Source organism: Lithobates pipiens, unplaced genomic scaffold, assembly GCF_037356315.1.
Source record: "Lithobates pipiens isolate NorthernLeopardFrog02 unplaced genomic scaffold, aLitPip1_a1.2 Scaffold_18, whole genome shotgun sequence".
In the NCBI taxonomy this organism is placed as follows: domain Eukaryota; kingdom Metazoa; phylum Chordata; class Amphibia; order Anura; family Ranidae; genus Lithobates; species Lithobates pipiens.
This window is the reverse complement of record NW_027507758.1, coordinates 67781412-67803051: the sequence shown is the minus strand read 5'-3', so window position 1 is coordinate 67803051 and position 21640 is coordinate 67781412. Positions and strand designations below refer to the sequence as shown.

At 43.7% G+C, this 21640-nt stretch overlaps 1 protein-coding gene across 1 annotated transcript in view; it reads left to right on the top strand.

The window, feature by feature from the left end:
- LOC143986677 (usherin-like) overlaps positions 1 to 21640 on the top strand; it is a 67170-nt gene that overhangs the window by 19914 nt on the left and 25616 nt on the right. The window contains exon 4 of the mRNA XM_077485084.1: positions 1519 to 1676. Within this exon, the coding sequence (XP_077341210.1) occupies positions 1519 to 1676 (158 nt within the window). The remainder of the gene's footprint in view (positions 1 to 1518; positions 1677 to 21640) is intronic.

Below are 21640 nucleotides of genomic sequence, written 5' to 3'. Positions count from 1 at the left end.
TCGTCCAGTCCATTCAGCAGGCTTATAGGACTAGGGGCTTGGCTCCTCCAGAGGCGGTGACAGCAAATTCCACCAGGGGTATGGCGGCTTTGTGGGCAGCAGCACGGCATGTGGCTCCAGACATCATCTGCAAAGCAGTCTCATTACTGTATAGAGCCTGCATCTCTATCTTCTGTGAACTTTGGTTTAAGAGTCCTGTCAGTTGACGGGTTCAATTCATTTTTTTTTCTTTGATCAGCATACCCACCTGTGTGGACTGGCTAGTTATTTCCCACACGTAGGCTGCCATGGAGTCTGTCAGGAAAACAGAACATTTATTATCAAATACTTACCGTAATTTTCCTTTCCTGATGGACTCCATGGCAGACAGAGGTCCCACCCATTGGTCAAGAGTTGGCTAATTACAGAACGCAGTCTCTAGCGGTAAGCTCAAATTTATGGGAGTGGTGCCCTATAGCATTGGAGAGGAGGCGGGGTTAACCCACACATAGGTTGCCATGGAGTCCATCAGGAAAGGAAAATGACAATAAGTATTTGATAATAAATTTTCAGTTTCTCCAACACTAGATCTAATCAGTCTGTTGGGTTAAATGATGTCCAGTATAATTTAATCTGCTTCCCCTGAGCCTAGGCTGTCCAGACCCAACATCAGCCTGTAATTGGACAGTGAAAGAGAAACAGCACAGGGATTAGCTAATCTCTCTCTCTGCTTTTGCCTTCTATCAACATGCTTCCTGTCACCACATGAACTGGCTCTTGTGCTGCTTCTTCCTCTCCCACTATGAGCTTCAATCAATAGGTTGATATCTAGTAAAATTCAGATACTTGCGCTTCTAGCATTAAAAAAAATAATGATATATTAATGAATAATGTGCAGTTCGTTTAGTTCCAAACTAAAATTCAGACAAATTTTCATTATTCGGAAATTTGGATGTATCCGAATTTCTGAATTAGAATAGTACCGAATTTGAACGTATCCGAAATAACGAAAACATATTTTGGATGAAATTCAAATTTATATCGTTTTCAAATCATTTTCGAAAACTTTTTGAATTCAAATAGTTTTTCAATTTCCAAAGAGAATAAAATAGTATACAAAATAAATAAAGGAATAGAATAAAAAATTAAAAATGTATTATTTTTTTCTATTCTATTCCTTTATTTTCTATTCTATTTTATTCTTTTTGGAAATAGAAAGACTATTTGAATTTGAACATTTTTAGAATTCGAAGACATTTCCATTCGATTTACAAACGAATAAAGAAAACTAATTCCAAAAACGAATTGAACAAATGAAACGAAATTAACTAAACAAATTAATGTAAATAACGAATTAAAACAAAACAAGACAATTTTTTCCATTCTACACATGTCTATTAATGAATATAGATTTGCATTAGTGTCTTGGGAAACCTCAGTGTATGTGTGTCCACTGCCTATAGCAAAATGGACGTTAGCTGACACTGCAAAAAGGCAAATTATGTGCTCACTGAAAATAATTTATACATTCTCTTTAAGGTACACATACCAGCTGGAAGCCAGAACAGAAGCAGGAGGCTCCATCAGTGATCTCTATGTTGTAGAAACTCCCATGCACACCCCGGACCAAATTCCTATTCCGTACAATATCACTGTGCTCGGGCCACGATCAATCTTTGTGGCATGGGATCTTCCAGGTAAAAGATTCCATATAATACACATCACATAATCTGTACACGAGATAACAGTCACTTTTACAGAAATGTGTAAACTCAACATTGACCACTGGTTAAGTGGTTGGTTAGCCCATGACAGGTATCTCAATGTTGCGTGGAGACTGAAATGTTTAAAATGAAATGCTAGTTTTAGTAATTATTTGAAATTTGTAATATCTTGTAAACCTGGTGAATCAAAAAATAACTGCAATATTGACCTCCTATCCCAGGTCTGGTTGCTCCTCTTCTTCTAGGTTTAACCAGGTGACCACCAGTGTTCATAAACTCACTTCCTGTGGACCAAGGCTGTCCATGACATGCCCCTGGGGCACATCATTATCTACCCTTGACTATTGTATTCTTAAACTAAACAGCACTCATTATGGGAGCATTTTCTTAGTTCAGGAGTAAGGACTGCCAATCACTGCCATCGAGGAGGAAAAGGTATGACCCATGACATCACCTTTACAGCAGGGAGACTGCAGGAATAGGTATGTATTGGGTATTTTTAAAATATATTAATCCAAGGGAGCTTCAAGAAGGTTAGGAAACTATAACTGGGAGGGGTCTTATGTTGCTGGGTGGGGGGGGGAGGGGCTCTCTCTCTCGCAAAACCAATAGCTATGAAAAACAATTTCATCAGTCATTGTAAGGAAAGTAAAACAAGACAAGACAATGGGTATGCAAAAAAATAAGAAGGAAGGGGGGAAAACATTGTCTACAAAAACAAGAGTTACCCGATTGTTAGATGATTGAGTGGTGTCATGGGAAAATCGAGAAAATCGAGATAACCCCTTGTTAATGCATTTCCTACCTGGAATCCAAAAAAGGGATTCCTTAAAGGAAAGGTCATTTGCAACTTATCTCGCCATCATGCTCTTCACAAAAAATGGTAAGGTACAGCCTTCACTACTCCAGAGAGCATAAAAAGAAAAATCCAAAGGATAAGACAACTGGAGTAAGAAGAAGAAGGAAAGAAAGGAGGGAAGAGGAAGCAGGGGAGTGAGGGAAGGGATAAGAAAGGAGAGGAATGAGATTAGGAGGAAGAGGAGGAAAAACACTGTCTTATTTCCCCTACCGAAGGCCTATTAGATATGCATTAGGCTCAACTCTACCTTTCATGTATCAAAAAAGAAAAACAGGATGTGAGTGGGGAGAGTGCAAATTTGTCTAACCAGGGCTGCCAGGTTCAGAGATATTGATTGTGTGTATCATTAAGAACCGCCGTCAACTTTTTGATTATAAGCTTACCGTGTGGTCTATTTATAACCTCTTTAAAATGAAGCACCGGCATTTTCCGCAATCTCACAATGGTTTTTTAGTAGCCATAAAAATATGTCTAATGAATGTATGCTCCCGGTGCAAGTTATTTGGTATTGGTTCCCACAGGAGGGCTTCCCATGTTTTTTTTTCCACAAATTAACATGAAGGACCATATGGATCATCACATACACCCAAATCCACAGCCTCTTGACTTTTGGACAGGTCCACCAAATATGCTTCGTATCTCCTAGGTCCGAACACACCCTAAAAGCAGGTGGATGGGTATGTCGGAAGACACCTAGCGATCCTCTGGGGTGTAGTATTTGTATGTTTCCAGTACATTACAGGAAGATTTGTGGAGTGTCTCCCATATCTTGTTCCATTCCTCAAGGGGCTTGAAGTTGCAAGGCTCTGTTCCCACCTCAAACAATAGATCAGCATCTGAGCAGTGGAGTTTCCCAAAGATAGAAGAGTATTTTAAAGAAACCAGGATACAGGTTGTCGAATTAGAACAACACCTAGACTCAAATACTGTCAGAGGTAAGGGCCAAGTCAGGTAACAAGATTTTTATGTCTGACTTCCACGCATCTTTTCCAGCTATTACTCATGATCACTGCCTTCATGTAGCATTGGAGTGCCTTTGGGGGGCAACCTGGTGGGGGATCTTGCCATTTGAGGCACAAAGAGATATAAGAATCTGGGGGATTATCAGAACAGGGGCACTCCTACTAGATGGGCAATATTTGGGCCCAAATGGATTAAAGTGTTTCTGAAGGCAAGTGAAGGGATTTTAGCATGGTAAGTGGCCCCACTAGTGAGATTCACCCTCCCTCTGCTGATGACCATTGTCACCAGCACTGAAAGTCAGAGAAAAAAAATGTAGAAGAAAAATCTTCCAATGGGGTAAAGGAGACACTTGTTTCAATACTATTGGCCTAACAGAGGATTACCCTTCCTTTGGAAAGATCTTTCACTTCCTATTGTGTTTTAATGTAGAACTAAAGTCTGCAAATACTCACCTCCACTCCAGCAATGCTACTTCTGCAAGCTTTCTCACCAGCATCAAGTTCTCCCTGGATTCTTCCAGTTGGCAGGTTTTCAGTCATTTTGATTATCTTGATTGGCCAACCAGGGAATGATGTAACTCCCATGCATGCACTTGGGAGTTCATTCCAGCACAGAGTTGTGCAGAGAATGTACAGTAAGCCACTCATGTGCAGCTCAGTGTCATCATTAAGACAGGAGGGAGCGCCGCATTTTTCCAGGACCAAGAAACAAAATACTGTTCTGACTTTACTGGTACAGAAGAGACCACACTTAAAATAAAATGAATTACCAACTTTATTCCATAAATCATTAAAACTCATACTGGATCAGTCTAAAATTTGCATATGTAGCACTCACCCCCGAAGGAGCTGCTGGTTTGAATTGGGCCTGCACTCTACCGAGAAACTGTGGTGCAATGTAATACAGTACAATATAAGACAATGCAAAGTACTTGTATTATACCCTCAGGGTCCACTGGCTCCACCTGGTGGGGAAAAACAGTACGCCATACAACTGGATACTTAACCAGAAATATTGTTTACTGTAAAATATGTAGACAGGTGATTACAGAAGTTGTGCTGTCATCCCAACATAGGACGACAGCACAATATGTTTGAATATAAAACAATATAAACTGTATATTTTTTTATATATATATATATATATATATATATATATAGACCTGGGAGCTCCCCTTACTTTAAAGGCTATACGTGAGATCTCACTTAAAGTACTTTATCCGGGGTCTTCTTTCTTCACTAGCTAAAGTCACTCCTTAGTTATTTGTAATCCAAAGTCTGTGGAGGGTTAAGCTGAAGTGCTCCTGATGTAACTACAATAACTTATTTACAATGCTTGAGGCGCCAGGGTAGATAGGCCTCAAGCCTGCTTAGTGTCAGTTGCTCTGCTACTCCTCCATGGAACCACAGATTCCAGTGAGGACTGTATGTGAGTCTAACTGCGTGTTAACAAACGGCGGGCCGTAACCTGCTCACCAACTGGATCGGAGTTCCATGTGATCACTTTGGTCCAATGACTGTAGCTTGCCTCTCAGTCAGCTGGGCCAGATGCTCTCTATCGCTCCGCTGAATAAATCCGGTTCTCCGATTTTCCACTGAGTGTCTCTGGACCTTCTCAATCCGGTCTCCGTCTTTCCAGCTCCGTCAGATCACTTTACAAACAAACAGGCTGACGTTCCGCGATGGCTACAGGCTGCTGTCTCCGGGAAGCCTCCCCACAGATCCGCACAGGCAGGCAACGTGATCCCAAGAGACCTAAAATGGCCGTTTGGGTCCCTTTTATCTCCTACCCAGCAAGCACTGCGTAAGAGAGTGTTCATGGGTAGGTCACACAGACTCCTGGGTAACAAGGTAAACCTTCTCAATCAAAACAACAGTGACTTCCTATACAAGTCTTTAGTTTGTTTTGAAGTAAAGATATACAGGTGCGTTACCCAAATTTGGTCACTAGATGGCTCTGGTATGGAACCACAGTAATGTCCATTAACCTTACATTAAAGTATACATAACCACATCAATAGGCGAAGATGTCAGCGCTACACATATACATTAATTTATTCCTCCTCAATATAGTAAAATAATATCCAATTTCTACCACCCTCCTGGCATATTCAGTAAATATATGTCCTCAATAACAAGGGCCAAGTGGTAACAGATCCTTCCAGCTTAACGCATTTCTCAAACAACTTCTTCAGGACCACATTAGGATCTCCACAAGAGGTAATGACATTTAACCAATCATTAAAAAAGAATCCTATTAAAAATATAAATTGTAAATACATAATCTAGAACAATACATATATACAGTGTGTATATGAAATAGATAATACAGATAACAATATCTGCACCTCTATCAACTAGCTGAAACAAGCTGTCAAATTGAAAGGGAACAAACTCTGGGGGCGGACACTGGAACCTAATAAGTGAAGCTAATACACCGGCAGCAGGGCGATATCTCAATCAATGGTTACCAAACTAAGTATGGATTGTAAAAAAGCTACTGAACAGATATCAATATACTCAAACCTTAAAGTGGTTGTTAACCCTCTCATTTACCCAGTGAAGTGTATGGCTTCAGGTGATACACAGAAATTAAACAAATCCATCTAAGTAAGTGTAGCACTGACCTCTAGGGGACTGTTCGAAATTACTTTCTCATCTGCACTGCTATGACCTGGTGAACTTTCCAACCTACTTGACACTCTGGGTTCAGACATCCTGGTACCACTGCAAGGTAATGAATCAGACAACTCAGTGCATTTAGATTCCGATAGTATTCACTTGAATCAACTGAAAAGGGAGGTACACAATGAGGACGGAAAAAATCTGCTGAACTTTGGGCCGACAGCGCCAGCTCAGCAAAAGAATTCCTCCAAAAGTCAAAACAAGATAACAGATATGCAGCACGTTAGAACACTTCCTTTGAGGGGCAATACTTTCCCGCTGTAGATGAATGTAACCAAATGGACTAGACTGGCTCACTAAAAGAGGTTACCTGGCGGTACTACAATAGCTCTACTAATAAAAGCTCAGGCCTAGAGATGATAGTACAAGGGCCCTTGTGTAACTATAACTTTAATGTTCTTGTTGTAGATCTAATGTTCTTCACCGGTATGTCGAAGCTAGTTTTTTGTAATTCAATGTAATAGGGAGATGTAATAGGTTCCTAGTAGAAAGTGAAGTTAAAGCGGAGTACCGCCCAAAAATGGAGCTTCCGCTTTTCAGATTCCTTTCACATTTGGTACCTTTCAGTGGGGAGGGGGGAGTAGATACCTGTCTAATACAGATATTTTGCTCCAACTTCCGGGCATAGATACTCGAGTCACCCATGGGTATCTATGCCACTTTGGGCGCCTTCTCCGCCCCCCCCCCCCCGCCGCTGTCTTCTGGGAGAAACACAGGTCCCAGAAGACAGCAGGTACCAGTGGGAATGCACAGTACGAGTCTCACATGCACTGTAGGGAACCAGGAAGTGAAGTTACAAGGTTTCACTTCCAAATTCCCTCACCGAAGATGGCGGCGGCAGCACCCGAGAGTCGAGGGACAGATCGGCCTCGGGGGGCGCAATCGCAGTCACTGTGAACAGGGAAGTGTCCTTATGTTAAAAGTCAACAACTGAAGTATTTGGAGCTGCTGACTTTTAAAAAGGGCAGAGCTCTGCTTTAAATTGTTTAAACGCTGCATGCAGCTAAACTCAAGGAAATGTTCGTAAAGTGGATGTGCCTGATACAACGTGTCCCAGTGATACCGTGACAAGAGTACAGATAAAAGATGGGCGATTAGCTTTCTCACTGATAACCAGGTAGATGTAATGCCTTCCAAACAGCTTCTGGTGTAGCGATGCTTCTACAGGCGCTTTGATCTTTCTTTTGCAGCCACACACCAACTGACATTGGTCACTGGACTGGTGAGGTAAGGATGTCGAATGGGAACTGGTGGAGCTAAACCCTTCTGGCACGGGTGGGCAGATGTTACACCTCATGGTAGGTTGCGACCTCTCTTTCTCCGTCTCGTGTCAGGCCCAGGAGGAAGAGAGCAACAGGCTGGTCTCTGGCTTCTGTTATAGCTCCTCTCAGCAATCCCTCTGATGGTAGCAAAGATCTCTGGGATATGTGGTCCAGATGCATGGACAGGCGGAACAGTTATCAGTCTGGTGAACTATACATCCCATAGTTCCCTTAACTGGACTTACAAATATTATGTAATTTAATAGCACTGGGCAATAAGGGACATGCAGGGCATAAATACATCGGAGGATTACTGTACTTTGCAATTGTAGTCCCCATTGCTACATCAGTTTTACTTGTTTATCTGTGGTCATCTCTTCCCTACATCCATTCAAAAGTGTAGATTTGTGATAAAATCCTTCTGCATCTGTGAGGAGCAGAGAGGAGGGGGTGGAGAGCTTCAGTTACAGTGCGTGAGAGCTGATTGGAGGAAAGGGAAACACTCCCCTCCCAACACTACATAGGAAAGAAAGAACATTGGGATGAGGGAAGAATTGGTGGTTAGATCTAGATGTCTCTAGATGTCCTCAGTATTTGGCGGCCAGCATTATTCAGTATATTTCCCCTGAGCCCAGGCTGACATTGACCCACCCCCAGCCTGTGACTGAACAGTGAAGGAGAAGGAGCGCAGTGATAAACACATCATCAATAATCTTAAAAGGAGAGATTAGGCAAAAAACAACAAGATAAAAATGAATAGCCAATTAAAAGATAAACTATCGACACCAGCTTTTGCTGTAATATTTAGCTTTCATCTAGAGATTTCCCATGCAGTATTTTTTTTTCCACAGCTAGATGTCCTCCTCAGTTTGATGGCCAGCATCATTCAACCCACGTCCCTTGAGCCCCGATTGTCCTTGACTTGCTCCCAGCCAGTGAATGGACAGTGAAAGGAGAGGCAGCACAGTGATGAGCTAATCTCTCTGTCACTCTGCTCTCTCCTGACCATTGTATAACAGATGTGACTTACTTACTTAAACCACCATCTATCTTTCCCAACTGCTACGCCCCCATTTTATACTAACCCCAGAAAATGAGACCACACCGATCTGGAGTAAACATGACCGTAGCAGCCAATTATCTTTATTATAAAATATTCAAAACAATTAACATAAATAATATAAATTAACATATCTAAATGAGGTAGTAAGGCACTTCCTCCATTAAACTCCTCCCGTTGGTCTGTGCTAGGATAAACCCACCAATCACACCATCATAACCATTACGGCACTGCGGTACCCAAATTAGAATAGATCTCAGGCTGACACACTAGCTCAGAGGCAAAACACTGACCGCAGTGCACCTGATCACCAACTTCAGCTAAACTACTGTTAGCTGTACCACCACCGCCGGGTACTATACCACCAATAGGTCCCGAACTCTTCCATCACTGGGGTTAATCCTTCATCTGCACAGACCAACAACATGCCACTGCCACGACAAACTCAATACTCAAAAACAAAGCAAACACATTAATAAAAACAACAAACCCCCCAAAGCTAAGGGAGGGAGGGTGGGAAGCTTGTTCCTCACCGCAGACTGAGCTGGGGAGGAGTCGCCCCTTCTGCACATTAAATCCGCTCCTCCCCTCCCAGCCTCTGCATCAATAACTACCTCTCACATTTCCTTCCAACTTCAGTTCCCCTGTTAACCCTGTCATGCCCGCCCTACGCCTATTTGTTTTATTTCTTTTGCTCCGGGCTTTCTTTCTATCCAAATGCTTCTTGTCAGTGCACTGATTGGCTTCTTGTGCTGCTTCTTACTCTGACATTGCAGCCCTGCTGTGCAGTGATTTCAATAGACTGATACCAGGTCATATTTAGGTACCTGTATTTAAAAAAAAAAAAAAAAATGTTGTATTAAGGATTACAGATTTACATTAAAGAGGTTGTAAAGTCTAAACATTTTTTTCCTTAATGCATTCCTTGCATTAAAGTGGAGTCCCCCCCCCCCCTCCAAAAATTAAAAGCAGCTACACATACTGTAGCTGCTGACTTTTAATATTAGGACACTTACCTGTCCTGGAATCCAGCGATGTCGGCACCCCTGCCAATGTTTCAATCAGCTGTCGGGTGCTGCCGCCACCATTTCCGGTGAGGGAACCCGGCAGTGAAGCCTTGCAGCTTCACAGCCAGTCCCCTACTGCGCATGCGCGAAGCGTGCTGCACTCTCTTACTGGCAAGGACAGCAGAGGAAGGAGGGGTGCCGAACTTCTGACGTACCTTCTGCTCCCCCCCCCCCCCCGAAAGGTGTCAAATGTGGCACCAGAGCGGGAGATGAGTCAGATAAGCAGAAGTTCCACTTTTGGGAGGAACTCTGCTTTAAGGTAAAAAATGTTTAGGTGTCAGCATCCCCCCTAACCCCTCCTCTAACTTACCTTAGCCCACATTTGATCCAGCACTGTGCACGTCTGCAGATCTTTTCTTCCTTCACTTGCTGGCTTTGCTGCGGCAACATTAGCTCCCAGTGCTGTCAATCAAAAACAGTGACAAGGGAGGGGGGGGGGGGCGTTGCGGTGCTGAGTCCCACTGTCTGTGTCAGCGGGAGGCCCAGGTGCGAGCTTGGAGGAGTGCCCTCATGGGAAGCGGCTTCTCACTGGGGCACTGGACAGAGAGGAGGGGCCAGGAGCTTTAACAGGGCACCCAAAAAGAAAGAGGGGGCTCGTGGCCGCTCTGTGTGATTGCATTGCACACAGTAGGTGAGTATAAACCTGTTTGTTAAAAAGAAAATTACCTTTACAATCACTTTAATGTGTGTGTTTTCTATCTGCCTAGAGTTCAGGTTTAAACATGGCTATAAAACATTATGGTTTACATTTTTACCATAACTAGTTAGTGCATATATTCATGGTTGTAAAGATGCTATATGTTGTAGTAAATATAAATAAAACAAATAATCACCTTCAATATGACATCAAGATAACAGACAGAATGCATTTTATTCCCCAATCACTGAAAAGCCGGTGCAGGGTATAATTTTCTAAATTGAATTTTCTGCTGATAACATAAACAAATGCAGAAATATTGCAATCTAATACACAGGCTAACACATGCTTATAGAATAATCCCCAAGATATCCTAAGCAGCCCTGTTTTTAATATTAAATGATGGGATAGATGTGTATTCCCATCCAAGCACAAACTTTAATTGAGAGTGACATCTGAAATGTACATTTTATTACAAATGTTTTATTATGTCTCTCTACTGTGTATTGTAATGATTTGACATCATGTGTCATGGTACAATAGAATATTGTGCTGTATGTAATGTGTATATAACTCAAGAACTATTTCCGATCTTGCTTAAAGTGGAACTCTAAATTACAATAAAATAAAATATTTAAATACATTTTTCAATCTGACACATGTTTTTTGTTTTTCTGAGTCCCCCATAACAGGTTTTATTACCTGTTGATTCTGCCAGGAGATCCATTATATTAAAATTCCTTTACCAGGTTGGCAACACTGTTCATTTTGCACTAAAAATTGCACAGCGGTGTAGTCACCCTGATACAAATAAATAGGCCGCACTTCCGCAGTTTTTTTCTTTATCCAACAAGCTTTATTGCAAGCAGTGCAAACTCAAAAAGTCAGCATGTGGCACATTGCACATTGAACCCACTCCTACTTTCTCATGCATTTCCCCCCAGTAGGGACTTTGACATGCAGGTCATGAGGAGCGTTGCCACCCTGTGGACAGGGTACTCCAAGACCGACATGTTCTTTTTAATGGACTTGAATGTGGAGCTCCAGTTTTCATAAAAAATGAAAAGACACATAGCCGGGAATGTTAAAAATAAAAGGAGAAGAGAGAAGCGCCAAGCCAATCCTTTAAACAGCTTAGGAATTTATTCAGTATATAAGTGTAAAACAACACTAAAAACTTGCATGTAAAATGTTGGAGCACTTGTAGAATGCTAGAGCGGGTGGGATGCAGTGTCACAGGAGCGCAGGAGGACCGCCGGACAAAGTCTCTATTGAGGGACCCACGAGCATCATGTGTTAGCCGCAGCTGGAGCCTCGATAAGCCTCATGGAGACATCGGTTGTGTTTTTCTGGGTGGGAGTGGTCCAGTGCTGTCAAACTGGGGAGCCGCCTACACGCTGTCTGGCCAATCAGAACGCGGTTCGAAGGCACGGCCTCGCCTTCATCAGCTCTGTTAAAATAAAAAGCAGCTATATCTCCGGTACTTACTTTCTCTCTGGCGCTGTCCCTTACAGAAAATCCTCTCTGATAGACGTGTGCACATCAGAAATTTATGTTACATACATAGTTAGTAAGGTTGAATAAAGACACCAGTCCATCCTGAGTGAGTTTCTACAATTGTCCCTAAACCTGTACATTGCACACTCACATCAGTCCCTACCCTCAAGGAGCCCACAATCCAAGGTCCCCATTCATATACTAGGGCTAATTTTGGACAAAAGCCAATTAACCTACCTGCATGTCTTTGGAGTGTGGGAGGAAACTGGAGTACCTAGAGGAAGCCCACGCAGGCATAGGGAGAACATGCTAACTCCAGGCAGGAGTTGTGGTTGGGATGTGAACCAGTGCTCCTTCTTACTGCTAGGTGAGAGTGCTAACCACTACACCACCGTGCCACCTAAATGTTGACCCAATATTTGAAGGCCCAGGTGGATTCAAAAGATTTTTCAGTTTTTTTTTTTTGGAAGAATGCTATATATTCTATATAGTATCAAACTGGACAGATTTGAATCGGAAGGATTTGATATTTTCAGACGCTAGTTAAACCCGCCAAGAGAAATGGCATGAGCTGATTGGACAATATTGACTGGCGTCATGTACATCTAAACGAACAAATGGAATGAAATTCATATCCATTTGTTATCTAAATTCAAAAATGTAATTAATTTCCCCATGGGACAGGACTAGTATCGCATCATGTGATGCCATTCGAATGAAACAAATGCATTCATTCATTTAACTTTTTTTCAGATTCGTTGACATTTGTTACTATTACTATCGTTTTTGTTTAAAAGTATTTACACAAAAAGTTGCCTTTCCCTTCAAGAGAATTGCGAGTATCCCTCCATATGTGTTCTTCATTGTCAGAGAGCCCTGGTTACTCAAAGTACAATAGCCCATAGCAATGTGAATCCTGTAAAAGACTTACTTACTTAAAAACCTAAGGTGGAACCCTGCTTTCTCTGACTCACAAGCTTATGGGGGGGGGGGGGGGGGGGGTAGTAGGGTGGTAGTCATAGCCTCCATGTTACTCTCCTCGTTGGGTGCCAAGCAAGGGTCACATGGGAGGCCTACCCTGGGGTGGGTTCTTCTGGGCTATGCTAGGTACTTTGGCTAGGGTCACTGCCTTACACATGGTGTACCTTTACTTGCACCGGCGACTGATCTCTAATAAATGCTCTTGATGTTGTATACACCACCATGGTCACTGATGGATTTAGGAGGACACACAGAGCCAATACCCTCTTCACCTGTCAAGTGAATCACAGCTACCTTACTCCCAGTAACAGTATGGAACCCCGCCGTGCACCACTCCATGCGTGCACTCACTTAACTCTTCCTCTTTTGTACAGGCTGGCATCCTCAGCCGTTCTGATCTGCTCCTGTTGCTATGGGAGATGGAACTGCTCACAAAGAAAGTGCCTCCTGCAAGAGGCTATCCCACCTGTCACATGTACATACTTACAACAGGCTGCTAGAGAGACCTTTGTTACCCTTGGTTACCACTTCTTCACACTGTATCAACTCTTATACTGATGTCTTCATACCCTAATGTGCTTAGCTGACCTGAGCTGTGGACTACGCATGCTGGTTACTTGCACTACACCTCTTAGGTAACTTCAGACTAAGCAAAGACAACGTTTCAAAAAGCTTTACTTGAACAAGGTGGCATAGCAGTAAAACAAAGGCAAAAGCCTTTCCCTAAGCTAATCCCTAACTCTGGCTTGTGGCTGCCCCAGCATACCTGCACAGGATAGAGCTCATATCTGATTCCATGATGTTAGTATCAAGGATTGGCATCTTCAGGGCAGACTGCAGGTCCCAGCAATCCCCCTAGGCTGTAGCAGGGTCCGGAGGACAGATGTGCATTAGATGGCACTCCAGTCTTGGCATATTCAGCAGGTCAACAGAACAGAATCTGGCAATGGAAACAGCAGCAACCGCAGATTTTAGGTAACTTGATGCATGCTCGGCCCCTCTCTCACTCTCTGAAGACCAGTGGGTTGGACCCTAGGAAAACCCACCAAGAAAGAACCGGGGGAACACAATTAACACTAACCCTCCCAAATGGGGCAGCATAAAACTCTACCTGTCTACAGGCTTACTAGTTCTCAGGTAGTGTTGAGTGTTGTCAGCACTCCATAGCATGCAACCCAGAAATCAGGGAATGGCTACTTCTTTTGAGGCTTTCCATAAAGGTAGATAGTGGATGATAGATGACAGACATATGATAATAATGCTAGAAAAAAAAAAAAAGAATCAGCTTCTATACTTTACAGAACTTTTCACACATCTTTGTTCTTTTGGCTGGCTCCCCTATTTTAAAGTTCTTTATGGGAAAGAACTAATATTCAGCACACTACAATAGAAGCAACACTAGAGTATTTTTTTTTTCTCTTTCTACCAAACCGTTTCACGTTAATTATTCAGCTTCTTGGCTCTCTGACAAATTGTACTTCAGTTATTGCAGATGAAAACATTTATTGAGACATGTGTCCCAGATTCTCACCCGCAGAAGCTGTGAAATATCAACTATTTATTTGTTCGGATAATAATGAATTTCTGATTGCATTGTAAGTTCATAAATGTTAAATAAACTATCAGCGTCGAGTTGTAAATTATGAAAGGCCGCTGTGCCGAGAATATAAACGCACTCGGCTTCTTGTTCTTTAGCGAACATGAAAATCTGTTTTGGCAGCTTGTCATTAGACTCATGGTAACTTTGACATCGAATAACAAAACTGCCATTTGCACTTAAGATAAATCTGTTCCCTCGCTCTTTCCTCTACGTTTTCACATGCCTGGGTAGAATTGTAACCACAAAGTGAAGTATTGCTGGAAAATTTATATTCATTCTTGCATATGTTAGAAGATGTTCTGCCATGCCTGTTGGCCGTGACATCATATCACCAAACCCGTGACCAAGACTTACCCTATATGAATTTGATGTTCCTACTTGCTCCTCTTTGAATGGTATTCAATTTAGTTTGTTCTTTGGCAAGACTTTGGCGGGGGAGTTGTTTGGGGCCTACTAAAAATAGTTGTGAACTGTTAAGATATGGTTACACCATGGTGGAGCCACTGTTTGGAAAGATTGTGAGATTTAGTTTTGTGGTATAAAAGGCTTATTATGATCTTTTCTAATAACAGGCGTTATAAACACTGGTGGCCCATCCATAGGGGGTGCCCAGGCGCCGCCTCCCCAAACAGTCACAAAAAAAAATAAAAAATTTAACATGACCCTTTAAAAAAAAAAAAGATCCTTAAGCCCCATACACACTACCAGTTTTTCTGCTGAGTTTTTCCTTCAGATTTACCAAAACCATATAATATGAGGTCAAACCTTAGGAGTTTCAATTTGTATGCAATCAGGCATGCCCTTCTACTACATGGTTTTGGTAAACCTGAAGGTAAAACTCAGCAGAAAAACTGATAGTGTGTATGGGGCTTTAAGTGCACTGTGTTCAGGCGCCAGACACTATGGGAAGTGCCACATCTATGCAATCACAAGATTGGTGGCAGGTGAAACGCTCAGGGCTCCCACTGATTCTGCATTATGGTGAGTTGAATGATTTAATTTTATATTACAATGTAATAATAGAAATAATGTGCTTCTTCAATCAGCCTGACACCATAACAACTATGGTGCCGGGATAATTGAAGCGCTAACACCAGGTGTTTGGAGTATCTTTATCTGCTGATTGTTAAACTTTCTGGAATACACATATTTTTATTGTTGTGTAGGATCTGGGCTTGCTGTCTCTCCATCTCTCTCTCCCTCTCTCCCTGCATCCCTCGTTCATCTCAGACACTAACCACACCCGCTTAGAACCACACCCATTTAAGTCATGCCTACTATGTTGCTTAAACCATGCCCAAGTGGGAGGGGTCAAAAAGGAAGGGCGGGGTCTGGCACCCCCCCCATCCTAAAACTTCACCAGCCAACACTGGTTATAAACTATCTTGATTATAAGCATTGTGTAGCAGGGAGCTGGCTATGTTACCTGCAGTATTAGAAGACACTCTGCAACATTGTTTCAGTGAGACGGTTTCCCTCTAGTGCCAGCTAAGACTCTGTGTCATCCCATCCTGTCAGCAGAGTGATTACCACCAGGGAGGAAAGCATACAGGGAATTGTGGTCCCAGGACTCAAGTTTCACATTCAGATTAACCTGTACGGTGTAAGAGTCAGCATGCTCTGGAGAAAAAGGAACTAGAGATGCCATCTTGCTGATCTGAGGAGATTTCTCAGCCTACAAGAGGCAGAGGAAGAGATTAGACCTAGGGGAGAGTGTCTGCCTCCCAGGTCAATCCACCGTGTGATTTTAGGCATCCACAGCCAGTTGGGAGATCCAGCCTGTGAGAGGGAGATCCCAGGTGCATATCCAGACGCATCTGCACCGACGATGTGAAACGTTCCAGTGTGAGGTGACCAGTCGGGTCACCAGTAGAGCCTGCCTGTTCCAGGACGTTCGTTTGGGCCTTGACCGCAGGATTGGGTGAGAGGGCTTTTGCCCATTTGCAGTAAACAAGGACACTGCACACAGATAGAGTTGTATGGACACTGTTTACATACATCATTGCTCTTTGTCACCTTTCTGACACCTGTAGTGCCACAGGACACAAGGCCATTCAGATACAGAGACGCCATTTTACTTTCACCTTGCTGAGGAAGATCCTGCATTCTTTACTTGATAATCCAGTCCAGTTGTGTTGTTTGGCCCTGTTATTCAGGAGTTTAAGTGCGCCAACGAGAGTGGCTAGCTGAAGATACAAACCCTCATCTTTCTTCAAAGGGACTGAAGCTACTTGTGCCATATGGGCCCACACACAAACACATACTCAGGGCTCTATATATGCAGGGGGACAGTTTATCGGGGAAGCTATGCCATTAAATATTGATTTGAATACAGTGTTTGTAGTTGGGCCTGTGGCGACAGAAGAGAGAGGTCTGACATAAAGAGGGTCAGTCTTCTGCTCTCCTTTTGCCTGGACTCATAGAGCCACATTTGTGTAGAGGTAACCAATCCGATATAAAGTGTCATATTGTGATTTATTTGCCATATAAGTGAGCCTCTGCTTTTGGGGTTATTCTCAGGTTTGAAACCCCCTGAAAGCAGCCTGAATATAGTATTGAGCTGTATTGCTCTTAATTTCAGTTATTGCTCTCCAGTTGATTACTTAAATAAATATATATATACTGTTACTGTTTGTTACTGTCCCACAGAAATATTGCAGTAAACACAATTTCTGTGTTTTATCATGACGTGTGTGTTTCTCATTGGTCCTTGCACTTACACTATTGCCAGGTGTGCCAGAGGGGGCTGAGATTGTTATTGGGGTTGAGAGGCAGAGTACGGAACCAACTACACTTAAGCGGCTCCTCTGGGGGTAGCGCTACACCTGCATAACTGTATTCTGTAGTCCTTGATTTGGATGTGGGAAGTGCTGCAGTCTAGTCTCTGTATTGAGCTTTGGAGTTTCCATTAAACTGCACAGACTTACGAAAGAGCAGATCAAGGAAGGGTTTGCGTGTCAAAGAGTTTAACCCTCGCCCAGACTATGTCCACAAGTATAAATCATATCTACCAATTTTGGAATATCAAAATCAGGGACACCCAAACGTAGGAAGTACTGTATTTGTGTTGGCAAAAAGTTGGTAAAAAGGCTACATTGCACTAAATATTGGGCGCGGCCTAAAGGAGTATGCCTTGACTTAAATCGTAAATGTCCTAATGTCTATAGGAGGCAAAGTGTCCCAAAATTAGTGGGAGGCATACTTTAGTGGTGGAAAATTAAAAAAAACTTAGGATGGGTATGGTATGGAATGTAGGTCCATGATTGAGCAGTATGTATTCATTTATGTTGAGCAAGCAGTAATATCTCTCTTAAACACACCCTCATTCCTCTCTGTATTAATAGGCATTGCGGAGAGCTTAATCATCAGAGTTTCCAGTGACCAGGTTTACAGCCTGCTCTACCAATGTAATTGCCAGCTCTACAAATTTAATCACAGCGTTGAAAGTGTTTGGAAAGGTGTAAAGGTTGAAGATTTGTACCTTAATGCATTCTCTGCTTTAAGGTACAAAAAAAACCTTCTGTGTCCAGGCCCCCCCCCCAAACTTACCAGGATTTTGCCTGAGAGCAGCTTCTCTCCCTGCTCTCTCTCTTCTCACTGGACATGGAGGCAGCAGCGTGAGCCATTTGCTCCTTCACAAGGAGAACAGGGCTGAGTAGGGCTGTGTGTGTCTATGGATACATTCAGAGATTCTCAAGATCAAGCCCACAGGAGTGCCCCCATAACAAGGGTCTTTATCAGGTCACCTGAGACCAGGTGACAGATGCACTCCGTAAGAGTCGGAAGCACACCACTAGGTAGTGGACCTTAGGACTGACTGCTGTGGATTGTACCCAAGGAGATTCAGGACACAGGTCTACAGGATCACTAACAACAGATCCCAATGGGAGCTAAAGCATAGATTCCCCAGGGCGCGGAGTCTAAGAGCCAGCGGGTGTTCTCCAGAGCCTCCAGTGGTGAGGATGGACTTCACTGCAGTCTGGCTCCAGGTCACGGCCCCTAGGGTCTCACAGCTCGCGCTCACAGTAGACTACAGGATAAGGAAGCAGCAGGCTGGAATGACAAGGATAGTAAGGGGATACGGTAGAGGTCAGGGCAACTAGCAGACAGGAACAACAGAGTACACGCCAAAGGTTCAGGGTCACAGGCAGACAGGGATGGTCGGGAACATGCAAAAGGTCAAGGTCACAAGCAGACAGGAATCGTTGAGAACACGCCAAGGTTGGTAACAGAGTCAAACGTAGAGCACACAGCAAGCAGGAAACAGGAGGCCAAACACACAATGATACACAATGGTTGATCAGCACTGCTGACTTGCAGTGCACAGGTTAATATAGGGTTCCCTGATAGGGCCTGGGGTGGAGCCATGCTTAGAGGAGAGGTTATAAAAACCACCAGGTGGAAGTGGCTGGCCTCTTAGTCAGAACACATGAGGGGAGGTAAGCAAACAGAGAAAGATCACTGCGTAACCATGACAGTCTTGCTATGTTGGAACTTATGCAGGAAAGAGTCAGGAGCACTGGCGGAGGACTCCAGAAGAGAAGGATAGGAGCTGCTCTGTGCCAAACCCTTGTACAGAGCAGGTAAGTATATCATGTTTGTTAAAAAAAAAAAATAGGTTTACAATCACTCTAATATCACAGTCTACAAGCTACCATATATAAATGATGCTGGTAAAAAGGTGCTTCATCTCCTTGAGTCCCGGCAGTAGTGATGGCCGAACGGTTCGCCCGGCGGTCGTTTCGCGGCGAATTTCCGACTTTCGCCGTCCGCGGGTTCGAACGCCTTTTTCCGTCGTTCGCCCCGGCGGACTTACGTGTTTAATGTATACAAGAACTTTAACCTTTCGTGACACGTTTATCATGTGTTACAGGACAACCAATTGAGACATGACAGCTCATGGACACTTGGACATTCCCCCTAACCTATAAATACACCCGATCCGGTGGCCATTTTACATTCTTTCTTCTGTCACTGTAGGGAAAGGATCCTGTGTGGAGTAGGGACAGAGAAAACGCTAGCTATTTGGTACACAAAAGTTCTTTTCAGGACTGGTATAGGTGTTAGGTCAGCAGCCTGAGTTTCTTTTGTCAGTTTAGATAAAGGGACAGAGCGCTGTATGCTGCTATTTTAGGGACAGCTCAGCCAGATTAGTCTTTCTTCATCATCATCATCATCATCATCATTAGCTGTTACTATCAGGTCCACAAAAGAGCTGTTCCAGCTAATCGTTCCAGCCTACTCTTTTTTGCCAATTTGTATAGGGACAGGCAGGAAGCAGTGTGTCAGGCAGTGAGGATAATTTTAAAGACTTGCTGTTACTATTAGTTCCACAAAGGTTCTTTTCAGGACTGGTATCAGTGGTACGGTAATAGGCTTGTACACGTATAATATTCTTTCTTCCAAATATAGAAAGAATATTATACTTGACTGCTGCCCTTCTGCTGCAGTCTGCTAATCATTCACAACTCACTTGTTCCACAAAGCTCTTTATCAGGACTGGTAACTTGGTCTGTCTAGGGTGCTACGGTACATAGGCTTGGGTGCGGTACAGTCTGCTGTTCTGTAAGGACCGCTATCGGTCCACAATACATAGGGTTGCCGTGCACTACTGCTGACCGCTGCCCTATACTGCAGCAGTCCTTCAGCGGTATAGGGACTGACGCACAGTCTGCTAAACACTAATACACAACCTGCTTGGTCCACAAAAGTTCTTATAAGGACTGGTAACTTGGTATAGGGTGCTACGGTACATAGGCCTGAGTGCAGTACAGTCTGCTGTTCTGTAAGGACCGCTATCGGTCCACAATACATAGGGTTGCCGTGCACTACTGCTGACCGCTGCCCTATACTGCAGCAGTCCTTCATTGGTATAGGGACTGACGTACAGTCTGCTAATCACTAACACACAACCTGCTTGGTCCACAAAAGTTCTTATAAGGACTGGTAACTTGGTATAGGGTGCTACGGTACATAGGCCTGAGTGCAGTACAGTCTGCTGTTCTGTAAGGACCGCTATCGGTCCACAATACATAGGGTTGCCGTGCACTACTGCTGACCGCTGCCCTATACTGCAGCAGTCCTTCATTGGTATAGGGACTGACGTACAGTCTGCTAATCACTAACACACAACCTGCTTGGTCCACAAAAGTTCTTATAAGGACTGGTAACTTGGTATAGGGTGCTACGGTACATAGGCCTGAGTGCGTTACAGTCTGCTGTTCTGTAAGGACCGCTATCGGTCCACAATACATAGGGTTGCCGTGCACTACTGCTGACCGCTGCCCTATACTGCAGCAGTCCTTCAGCGGTATAGGGACTGACGCACAGTCTGCTAAACACTAACACACAACCTGCTTGGTCCACAAAAGTTTTTATAAGGACTGGTAACTTGGTATAGGGTGCTACGGTACATAGGCCTGAGTGCAGTACAGTCTGCTGTTCTGTAAGGACCGCTATCGGTCCACAATACATAGGGTTGCCGTGCACTACTGCTGACCGCTGCCCTATACTGCAGCAGTCCTTCATTGGTATAGGGACTGACGTACAGTCTGCTAATCACTAACACACAACCTGCTTGGTCCACAAAAGTTCTTATAAGGACTGGTAACTTGGTATAGGGTGCTACGGTACATAGGCCTGAGTGCGTTACAGTCTGCTGTTCTGTAAGGACCGCTATCGGTCCACAATACATAGGGTTGCCGTGCACTACTGCTGACCGCTGCCCTATACTGCAGCAGTCCTTCATTGGTATAGGGACTGACGTACAGTCTGCTAATCACTAACACACAACCTGCTTGTTCCACAAAAGTTCTTATAAGGACTGGTAACTTGGTATAGGGTGCTACGGTACATAGGCTTGAGTGCGGTACAGTCTGCTGTTCTGTAAGGACCGCTATCGGTCCACAATAGATAGGGTTGACGTGCACCACTGCTGACCGCTGCCCTATACTGCAGCAGTCCTTCAGCGGTATAGGGACTGACGTACAGTCTGCTAAACACTAATACACAACCTGCTTGGTCCACAAAAGTTCTTATAAGGACTGGTAACTTGGTATAGGGTGCTACGGTACATAGGCTTGAGTGCGGTACAGTCTGCTGTTCTGTAAGGACCGCTATCGGTCCACAATAGATAGGGTTGACGTGCACCACTGCTGACCGCTGCCCTATACTGCAGCAGTCCTTCAGCGGTATAGGGACTGACGTACAGTCTGCTAAACACTAATACACAACCTGCTTGGTCCACAAAAGTTCTTATAAGGACTGGTAACTTGGTATAGGGTGCTACGGTACATAGGCTTGAGTGCGGTACAGTCTGCTGTTCTGT